Source organism: Coregonus lavaretus (assembly GCF_964263955.1).
Source record: "Coregonus lavaretus genome assembly, chromosome: 20".
NCBI lineage: Eukaryota > Metazoa > Chordata > Actinopteri > Salmoniformes > Salmonidae > Coregonus > Coregonus lavaretus.
In genome coordinates this window covers 13,300,653-13,312,461 of record NC_140007.1, presented here as the reverse complement: position 1 = coordinate 13,312,461, position 11,809 = coordinate 13,300,653, and the positions used below count along the sequence as shown (strand labels likewise).

The following is an 11,809-nucleotide window of genomic DNA, read 5'->3' as shown; positions in this document are numbered from 1 at the left end:
AGCTTCTATCTCCTCTCAACAGTGTGTGTTTCACTTGTTGATGATGCATTGATAAATGATCAAAACATGCCTTATAAAGACTTAGTCAATCAATAAAAAACAATTTTATCATGTAGCTGCAGCTGGTGGTAGGCTATGGTGGTGTTGGTGGTAATATGTTGCTAGTTGGTGATATATGTACACAAAAATAATGATATCCACAGTATAATAGTGTGCTTTGATATTATTTAATTACAACAATTATTAAATACAACAATTATTACATTCGCATTTCAGAGGGATCTTGCAAAGGAAAATTGCAGCCATCTCCAAACAACAGATTACCCCCCCCCCCCCCCCCCCCCCCACCCCTTGTATGATTCCCTTTGGTTTCGCCCAAATTTAGGTTTAGACGCGTGTTCTCCCTTCAAAAGCGGTTCGTTCTAACCATTGGCTGTGAGGGTTTGCGCTTCTGTAGATGAATTCGCTGTCAATGGCCCGCTGGTGGACCTGTTTTCTATGAATGCCTTGGCTTTTTACAGCCAAAATGCCAAGTATTTCCGTTGTTATGGATATCTTATATTGTTTATGGATATTTCCAATGGTAGGGGCTGTCGAAGGTAAGAGAGAATGCTGCTTTTTTCTTTATCTCGTCTGAATGCATAATTAAAACGTGCATGGATGACTGTCATTGTGAATAAGCTCTCAGCATAAATCCATTAATTATACACTATCAGATATTCATTACGTAAGATATAGCGCAAATATCATGTACATCTAGGAGTGGTGTGGTATTGTGATGGTAGTGTAAAAGTAAATAAGTCGTTTTTATTGTATTTTTTTATGTGACAACAGTAAATGCTTTCTGGGGGACTGTCACATTGTAACGCCGGTATTTTGTATGAATCAAAGTCTGATGAAATGCTGTTGAGAGAAAAAACTAGATATAATACTCCAAGAAAATACAGTATATCTTTAGCAATGATAGGTAAAACATTGCTACAGTCATTTTAATGGTTCAAACCACATGTTTTGACTCCTAAACTACCTGTAGTCAGTATACAGTATACAGTATACAGTATGTTGAAGAAATGTATCTGTTTCATAGCATATAAAATTGTAACAAATGTGGTTTAGACAACTGCCTGTGTGTGTGTGTGTTTAACCCCAACCCCATCTCGAGTCGTTTGTGCTATTTCTTTAATAATACAATGTAGGTAGGCTATGTCTGCTAAATGACAAAAAAAAAGAGAAAAAAATTGGTAGGCTATGTCAAATAGTCTACCTATATGTTAAATGCAATTTTGAATCATCAGTATGAATGGCCTTGCATGCAATTTAATCACACACGCACACACACACTCACACGCACGCGGACACACACACACATACATACATACACACACACACACACACACACACACACACACACACATACATACAGTACATCAATAACATGGTAATAGATCTTTATGATACAGGTTTATCCTATTGTTTGTACTAGTGTCATTTTAAAACAAGCAAGCATTCACTCTGAACAGCAGTCCATGGGATATGTTGGTGTGGTGTTGAGTTATATGCTCCCTCAGTCATTCCACAACACTTCAGGTGTCTTCTGTATTTAATGAAAGATGAGTTGGATGTGGGTATGCATAACTGACCCATGATGGTTAAATCCAGCGCAAAAACAATCAGATCTGTTTTGCTTGGAAAGGCTTTTTGGATTGAAAAGCTGATCCGGCCTTGTGGTATGTTTGGCCTGTCTTTTGGATTGAAAAGCTGATCCGGCCCTGCGCTGTGTTTGGCCTGTCTTTTGGATTGAAAAGCTGATCCGGCCCTGCGGTGTGTTTGGCCTGTCGTTTGGATTGAAAAGCTGATCCGGCCCTGCGCTGTGTTTGGCCTGTCTTTTGGATTGAAAAGCTGATCCGGCCCTGCGGTGTGTTTGGCCTGTCTTTTGGATTGAAAAGCTGATCCGGCCCTGCGCTGTGTTTGGCCTGTCTTTTGGATTGAAAAGCTTATCTGGCCCTGTGGTGTGTTTGGCCTGTCTTTTGGATTTTCAGGAGTTGAGAGTTAAAGCTACTTATTCTGAGTTTTGAACATTTTATAGCAGAAGAACTTAGAGATTCAGGATTCCCTCATTTACTTGCCTGGCTACCCAGAGTCCTTACTCCGGCCAAACGCTACGTCACACCCACTGACGTTATTTTCTTCTCCGCAATGAGTCTGGATCTGAGTACCTCCCCGACCGTTCACCGAATGCGAACACATTTGGGGCCATCTGTTTGGTCCAGAAACTGATGGATTGGGCCAGAGCAAGAACACATGTGGGTAAGGCGGCAGTTTGAATATGTGTCATTGGCTTTGTAATCTGATTGGTTAGAGACGATCCAATCTCTGATGACTTTGTTTTGTACAACACCCCTCGTGCCCTTCGTCACTACAAACGACTTCAATGATGGTAGTCTCAGACTAAAGTATGTCGCGAACACAGAATTTAGTGTGAGTCGTCAGGCTACTCATTTTACTGCTTTGGTAACAACAGTGTAACAAGTTGTAATGACATACTAACTAAACCTGTAATTAACATTGAAAGGACATTTTAAGTTATTAAGAAGAATTGTTACTTATCTATCTCTGCAGTCACTGAGGTAGTTACAGTATAGAGTAACTACTAGGCCTTCATGTGAAATGCTACCTTACTTACATGGTTCATGCACAGCAAGATATGTGATAAGAAATCACAGAAAATTACTTAACAAATGTGTTACTGGTTAACAGTATGGCTGCCTAACTGTGACTGTTGTGCTTATGTCCATAACATCATGCATGTCCGAGGCCTATTACGATGTCACCAACCTTCTGACAAAAACGGTCAAAAAATCAATATGTCTAGATGCCTTTTAATAATCCCCCTCAATTGCTTCCGTCAGTCAAAATACCTGAGTTGTGTGGGATCACGTGATGTCTGTCTGTCTGCTCTGGAACCATGTGACGTCTGCTTGCTCTGCTCTGCTCTCCCAGCCGGCTGTCCCCTCCTGCCCCTCTGTTTCAGCAGTGAGACCTCCCTCCCCCTTGTTGGGCTGCACAGCGTCCATGTTCCCAAGCCTTTATGTAAGCGGGGCAGACCTGACCGATTTCAGCCACGTCAAGAGCTGTTGGCTCAGCATTGGCCTGCATAGTCTGGCTGAGAAATCATATAGGATCTCTCTCTCTCTCTATCTCTCTCTCGCTCCCCGTTATGTTCTGTCACACTACAGACATGTTTTATTTTTGTTTTCTTTACCTGACTGAGTGGGTTCTTTGTATAGATAGACCAAAGAGGTGGATGGAAAGGAGAACCATCAAACAATAGCCTACTGCTGCTGTGAACAATACATTCTGTATCATACAGTCCTAGCCAGTAGACATGGACAGGAAGAGAGCCTACTGTATGTTTCATAAAAGCAAAAACCATTAGTGAAAAAATAATAAAAGAGTAGTGTTCAAATTTGGAACAGCAGAGCCACCCAAGTACAGTTGTAAAATATCACAACAACTCTGCCGCAAATAGTCATGCCATGCATTAGTTAGCTGGTTTTTTTTTGTTGGGGGGGGGGGGGGAGGTTTGGATGATTATACAATATGGTGGTTAACTGTTTGTTATGATGATCTATTTCTATATCCTTTGACGTTTTTTAGCAATGTCTTGCGACTTGCGACTGACTGAGTCCATTTTGGTCCACCTTAAGCCCTTACCTGGCCATTAGTTCCAGACAAAACACACCACTTATTTTAAACATAAGTTCAATAAAAATCCCTGAATCATATTTTCTTCACTTATGTATTCAGTACAAACCAAAGTGTTGACATTGCACCTTTACATTTTGCTTCCAAAATAAGCCTTTCTGCTCTTTGCAGACATTTTGTTTTGGAAGTCAATCAATATTCAGCGTAACGCTGCTCTTCAGTGCAGCACTCTTTCCCCTCTGGGAGCAGTGACAGAAAATATTGAGCGTCAAAACAGCCAATGACCTACTTCTCAATTCTTCCCTATGGTGGGGTTGCAAAACTTGCTTACACTTATAGTTGAAGTCGGAAGTTTACATACACCTTAGCCAAATACATTTAAACTCAGTTTTTCACAATTCCTGACATTTAATCCTAGTAAGAATTCCCTGTCTTAGGTCAGTTAGGATCACCACTTTATTTTAAGAATGTGAAATGTCAGAATAATAGTAGAGAGAATGACTTATTTCAGCTTTTATTTCTTTCATCACATTCCCAGTGGGTCAGAAGTTTACATACACTCAATTAGTATTTGGTAGCATTGCCTTTAAATTGTTTAACTTCGGTCAAACGTTTCGGGTAGCCTTCCACAAGCTTCCCACAATAAATTGGGTGAATTTTGGCCCATTCCTCCTGACAGAGCTGGTATAACTGAGTCAGGTTTGTAGGCCTCCTTGCTCGCACACGCCTTTTCAGTTCTGCCCACCAATTTCTATAGGATCGAGGTCAGGGGTTTGTGATGGCCACTCCAATACCTTGACTTTGTTGTACTTAAGCCATTTTGCCACAACTTTGGAAGGATGCTTGGGGTCATTGTCCATTTGGAAGACCCATTTGCGACCAAGCTTTAACTTCCTGACTGATGTATTGAGATGTTGCTTCAATATATCCACATCATTTTCCTTCCTCATGATGCCATCTATTTTGTGAAGTGCACCAGTCCCTCCTGCAGCAAAGCACCCCCACAGCATGATGCTTCCACCCCCGTGCTTCACGGTTGGGATGGTGTTCTTTGGCTTGCAAGGACCCCCTTTTTCCTCCAAACATAACGATGGTCATTATGGCCAAACAGTTCTATTTTTGTTTCATCAGACCAGAGGACATTTCTCCAAAAAGTACGGTCTTTGTCCCCATGTGCAGTTGCAAACCGTAGTCTGGCTTTTTTATGGCGGTTTTGGAGCAGTGGCTTCTTCCTTACTGAGCGGCATTTCAGGTTATGTCGATATAGGACTAGTTTTACTGTGGATATAGATACTTTTGTACCTGTTTCCTCCAGCATCTTCACAAGGTCCTTTGCTGTTGTTCTGGGATTGATTTGCACTTTTCGCACCAAAGTATGTTCATCTCTAGGAGACAGAACGCATCTCCTTCCTGAGCGGTATGACGGCTGCATGGTCCCATGGTGTTTATACTTGCGTACTATTGTTTGTACAGATGAACGTGGTACCTTCAGGCATTTGGAAATTGCTCCCAAGGATGAACCAGACTTGTGGAGGTCTACAATATTTATTCTGAGGTCTTGGCTGATTTCTTTAGATTTTCCCATGATGTCAAGCGAAGAGGCACTGAGTTTGAAGGTAGGTCTTGAAATACATCCACAGGTACACCTCCAATTGACTCAAATTATGTCAATTAGCCTATCAGAAGCTTCTAAAGCCATGACACCATTTTCTGGAATTTTCCAAGCTGTTTATAGGCACAGTCAATTTAGTGTATGTAAACTTCTGACCCACTGGAATTGTGATACAGTGAATTATAAGTGAAATAATCTGTCTGTAAACAATTGTTGGAAAAATTACTTGTGTCATGCACAAAATAGATGTCCTAACTGACTTGCCAAAACTATAGTTTGTTAACAAGAAATTTGTGGAGTGGTTGAAAAACGAGTTTTAATGACTCCAACCTAAGTGTATGTAAACTTCCGACTTCAACTGTACATGACTGAGACACTTAACAGTGTGTGACATGTAAATGTTACAAGCTATATATACCATAGTTATGGTTATAGATTTGTTATGAGTTTATCCTTGTTACCAGGTTGGATTATAGCCAGACAACCATTCACCAGATAGGATGGACATCGGGTACAGTGAATGAACCCATTCTGTAACTGCAAGCACATCTGTCTCTTGGCCAGATTTATTAAGGGTTTGCACCTGTGGGACAATGACACCTGTTGTATGTAAAATGCTTTATTCCTTAATTTTGCTTAAGGCAGGTGTAACTTTTCACTGTGGCAAAGGCTTAGTAAATATTTGTCTTTATACATGGCTTAGCACTCATTTTTGAATTGGAACAGGATCAGGATGTGGTCCATTTGTAACTTGATATGATCACCAGTGGGTGAAAAACTTTCGTCCTTGAAAAGTAATTGAAAAGTAATTGACATTGGAGAGTGGGAAACCCTGATGAATGACGCTGTTCTGAGGTTTACTAAGGTGAGCACTCCAGTGACAGAGGCAGGATCCACCCTGGTCGCTGTCTCGCCCGTGCCCCAAATAACCATGGGGAGGGGAGATCTTGGTCAGGACAGGGAGGGCTAACTGTAAAGATCAGCAGAAGAGCTGTAAAACTCCCTATTACTTTACGCTTATCAACTTTACTGAACTCCCATATTTCCAGAGTGGGCCTACTGGTTTACTTGCCATTTCTTTTATATTTTTTACATCATTCTATCAATTCATTCCAAGGACAGGTATTGTTTATATGACCTTACAAGGATACATCCTGACTTGAGGTACCTGTGTGTGAACATTCAGACATAGAGTAATCTAAATCAGTAGTGTGGAAAACAGGAGAACATAAGATAAATACGATTTAAAGTTTGCACATCTAAACCCTTTACGTTATGCAGTCACTATGTTTTCTTGACTCGATGAATGTTACTGATTGGAAGGAGAGTGCACACACACACGGTTTCTCAGGCAGAAAATAATTTCAGGTTTTGATGGAATCGAGCCCTACATTTTTTGTTGCCAGGGTAACACAGGTTAGCAGCTTTAACTGCAAATTAATTTGAGTTCAATGTACTTGATCCAGTGTATTGTGTCAGTGCTGTAAGCATCACCAGTCAAGTGTCTTCCCACCCAATATATCATAAACCAACTCACAGTACAGAGAGAGTGACAGAACTGGAGCACTAGAAAATCAATGGGTCCCAATTGATTGGGTCCCAATTCCCCCATTAGTGGGTCCCAATTCCCCCATAGAAAATATTCAATGCTGCTTCCATGAGCAGTAGCATACGAAAGAAGGTAATTTACTGGGACAATCCTAATACATTAGTGGATGCAGCAGCATCTGTCTGTCCATGGAATGAAAATGGATATACAGTACTTTAGCCTCATTTGAAAAAACCCACATAATTTCTCAACTTATTTTGTTTTGTTACGGTATATTGCCTCCACATACCAAAAACTGAAAGGACTTGAAAAAACGCAGATAAGCTATGTGCTGCATTCAATTCCAGTCTCTTTTTGCCGCCTGGATACTTACATAACTTTTACGTCATGCTTGTTTTGTTTGCAAACTTTGGGATGGCTTGGGTTCATTCATTATGTAGGAGTTATTTCATAAACATTTAACTTGTTCAGCAAAAGTGGGATAAGGGAGCCGGGAGAAATGTTTTGTTGGATGTCCTTTGAGGGCTGGAGTACGTGTAACAGGGTTGGTTATGTTTCCACTTGACACTGCAGAAATATGTATTTGATGTTTATCGATTCCTATTGGTTGGTTGAATTTACATGTCACTAAGGTTTTATGCCATTGGTCATGCTTGCAGATAGGGGGAGATCGCGAACATCAACTCTTCCCAGTCTGATATTGACATGCAAGCGTTAGGTCACGTTCTGAAATACTGTATTCTGTTTTCATATTTACAATGTTTACGAGTTCACTATGTACATGTCCTGATTTATATATATGTGTACGGTACCTGCTAGATATTGGGGGCATCCTGGGATTTGCTTTTGTATGTTATTGCTGTAAGAGTGAGTTAGCTAGCATGCTCTAATTGTAATGGTCGCATTAGCCCCTGCTAATTCAGTTATTTCCATGCTAACAGACGAATCACAAATCTATCATCAGAATAAACTACAAATCAACTGGGCTCGCTGCACCGTACACGGATTCTCACTGGCTGGACAGTCCTTTCTTTAAAAACACAATGCAAGAGAGTTACGAAGTACAATCACAGCTGTTACAATGGTGCCGAGATCAGTCTTCTTGTCTTCGCTGGACAGCTGTTACATACACACAAACAAAAATGGCAGTTTTTGTGAGAAGTGCCTGGTTGTTACCTGTTGAGTGCACCTGGTTCTTAGGGGATAGGTCAACAAAATCAACTTTATTTTCCAAAGGAATTGGAGTCCAACATGGGTCCAGAATTACCACATTGATAAAATGCTCATTTTATTTGGGATAAAATTACTTTTGTTTTCCAATATTCACTTCAATGTAAGCATTCCCACATCTGCTACATATGCGCAGAACTCTTTTCCTGGCATGGCTTGATATGGGGCAATGGACGTGTCCAATGTGCTTTTTCACACAAATGCCAAAACCAGAGACAATTGAAGAAATGTGTCTAGGTCTTGACACAGTGGAACGGTAGCCTACTGTATTCCTTTGAGAGTATGGCCACTTGGTCAGGCAGGCAGGTGGTGAAGGCTTTTCAACTGGAGCATTTCATGTCTGCTCAAAGCTATGCTGTGAAATAATTAACCCGCCATGAATTATTCAGGAAGTTTTATCCATGACATTTCCCATTGTTCCATTTGGGAAAACAGACAATGATTTTAAAGATGTCAAATTGCGTAAAACTGTTTTTATTCTTAGCTGAGTACCTGCCAGTATAAATTCACAGGCTGTGGTCTTGAGAATGTCTACTCCGAATAATGCAATATCACATGCTTAGAGGTCATTCATTTATTTAGATATTAGAGACCCCATTCTTCGGCCTGTAAAAATCTCGCAAACTTGTCAATTGCACAGTTTCACAATTTCTTACCATCATAATCTTTCAGGATGCACCAAGATATTGAATGAGCATCATCAGGATTAATAATGTGTTGTTGTTATCAACCTGAGCAAATAGATATTGCACTTTGCTTCGATTTATAGCCTTGGCAGAACATGCATGAGCTAAGATGATTTGAACCATTTAGTCCAAATGTGCCACCTCTCTCTGCATTCTGCAATGCAGGCTGGTCTCTGTGTGTGCTTTAGTGGAAAATGCCACAACCCTGGGATGTTCCCTTGCAGTGCTAATATAAAAGCAGCAGAAGAAGCAGGGCCATAAAATTGATAAATAAGAAATGTGGGACTGAGAATTGCAGTGCGGCGGGAGGCACATTGACATAAAACCCATTGAGTGAAGCCCAGCGATGTGTCCCTTGGGTTTAATCCAGTGTGGCGTACAGAGCGTGGCGCAGCCTGCGAGGATTATATGTGCTGGACTAAGTTGCCCTACTCTTTCCTCCTCGTTGCCCTACTTTTCATTGAAATATGGAGAGAAAGAGAGCGAGAGAAGAAAAGAGAGAGCTCTATATTGCAGGAATGCAGGGACAGATGGAGTCAGGGGGTGGGGAGGGCAACATGGAGCCAGAGAGAGGGAGAGAGACCACTACAACTTTATTCCCCTCTGCCTCTCACATGGTTAATTCTGGTTTAAGAATACTTATGGGTTGGTAGATAATGGGGGATTTGTCTATCCCTTTAACCATATTCTCAACCGGCCGGTAGAGCATGTTTTGACAATGGATTTAGAAGTGGGTATGAAAAAAATCTTCACTTGAACTTGATTGGTCAACTTCCCCAGCCCTCCTGCATCAATTAACATAATTTGTATACTTTTTGGTTGCTGCAGTTCAGTGTTGTGGCACTCTAACTTTGCCCACTCAGAGGGCTGTAAGAAAACTCAAAATCAGTCACCGAAGATATGGGATAAAAGGCAGGAATTCAGTTAGTGAGGAATTAATATTGCACCATTCCTGTTAGTAGAGATGAGTAGGAATATGAAAATAAATAGTTAAAATGTAAAAAGGCTAAAAAGCTAGAATTTTGTAACAATGTGCTCAACCAGGCGGTTGATATATCAGTAAAAAGTATGGTGGACTAAGAATAGGGTAAAAATATTATAATATTAAAAATACTTATTTTGGTGAAAGATATGATTTAATTATTAGGCAACAGAAATTGGTTAAACCACATTTCATGACCCATGGCGTCAATTAATCAATAATCAGACTTAAGGTCACCTATAAAATAATAACTTTAATAGTAATAAAAAACTGCACTCTGTCATATATTATCTTGAAATATAGTCTGAAGATGTGGAAAACATGGTGGAAGATCCTGGAATAATTTGAAATGTAAGAAAACCATTTTCAGGGACATTGCAATGTACATGTACACCACCAACATGCGTAATAGTCTTTCATGGTTGAGGGTTGAGGAGAAATTGACTACTCCTCTTCTTGTCTTTTTAAGAAACATTTGTGTGTTGGAAATGCCTAACCACATGTATAATCTATCTGCATACACTCCACTGTGGGTTTCTTCATGGTACTCAAACCAAAAACAGATTTAATAAATCGCTCAGTTATGTATAGAGCCATGTCATCGTGGAATGCTCTGCCACCAGAGGTTACTCAGGCAAAAAGCCAGTTTAGCTTTAAAAAACAGATTTTAAAAAACATATTGTATCACAGTGCCTCTCCTCTTTCTATGTAAGAATAATAATATGTATATATGAATAGTGTGTAAATAGTATTTTTGTTGTCTCTTGGTGTCTTTCCTATACATAACTTTTATTTTTATTTTTTATTTTGAATTTATTGTAATATCTTATGTTGTTCTTGTCTATTACTGTTCTGTACTTTGTCATGTATTTGTATGTTTTATGTGGACCCCAGGAAGAGTAGCTGCTGCATATGCAGTAGCTAATGGGGATCCTAATAAATTAAACTAAACCAAACCTGAAAACAGATTCATTTCAATGTAATTGAATATTCATGTGGGATTACCATAATTTGTCAAAATTTGACATCAGTCCTCATTTAACAATGCTTACCTACCAATGAAAGCAATTGAAGCCGACCTAAAGTCATTTTTGTAATATTGTTGAGATGAGTAAAAATGCTATGCAAATTGCCATTCTAATATGGCGTTGTTGGCATGACACTCTCAACTGCCTGGTAGAGCTCTGTTATTTCCTAAATTACATTTTCTAGACAACCTCTTTATCTCTTACAGTATTTTTAATACTCAGCTTTAATATAGCCTTCCATGTGTCGTGTGTGACAAGATCTCTGCGACATACTGTGCACACTCGGTTGGGCTCAAGCAGGAACTGAAGTGCTTTGATGACATGTCTAGTCACGAAAGGAGGGCATCATGCAGTAACTAATGTCACCCCCATTCCTTTTGTCCCCTGTTGCAGCTACAGTACATCTGATTGTGCATGCCTTTCACTTTGAGCCTTGTTGTGTGTTAGTTTGAGCCTACTGTATGACTTGGAGAGCTGTAGCTAGTATCCACATAGACCCGTCCTTCCCCTTCTTCATCCTTTCCACTCAGACTCTCGCTCCCCTCCCAATCCCTCTAGGCTCAGTCCATGGGAATTCTTAGCGGGTCACTGCCCCCGGCCTCGTTATTTCCGTTTAGCGGCAGCACCAACACCTGGCTCGCCCTCCCTCACAGCTACTCATTAATCCACACTGATACTAACAGGAACTGATCACCCGGAAAATGGCCCAATTGGAAGCAACAGTGGTTCCCAGTGTTCAGAGCTGATTTGGAGACCTATCGTTTTGTCTGAACTTGACTATAAAATGCCTACTGTTGTAATGCCATATACAGTATGTCATTTAGCCTCTCTGGTCAGTTTATAATGGGGATGAATCATGTGGTTATTCCACTATGGTTATTCCACTGCCTCTCTACGACAGGTGGCTTACATGAAACTGGAATCATCGGCCATTATAATAATAATAATAATATGCCATTTAGCAGACGCTTTTATCCAAAGCGACTTACAGTCATGCGTGCATACATTTTTTTTTTT

The 11,809-nt window shown here is 40.3% G+C and overlaps 1 protein-coding gene across 1 annotated transcript in view; it reads left to right on the top strand.

Annotated features, from left to right (window-relative positions):
* Positions 1 to 547: 547 nt before the first annotated feature.
* The window catches only part of LOC311147362 (ephrin type-B receptor 2-like), a gene marked incomplete at both ends in the record, with an annotated part of 56,191 nt that continues 44,929 nt past the window's right edge, over positions 548 to 11,809 (top strand). The window contains one exon of the mRNA XM_084184049.1: positions 548 to 599. Coding sequence (XP_084040175.1) covers positions 548 to 599 — 52 coding nt within the window. The remainder of the gene's footprint in view (positions 600 to 11,809) is intronic.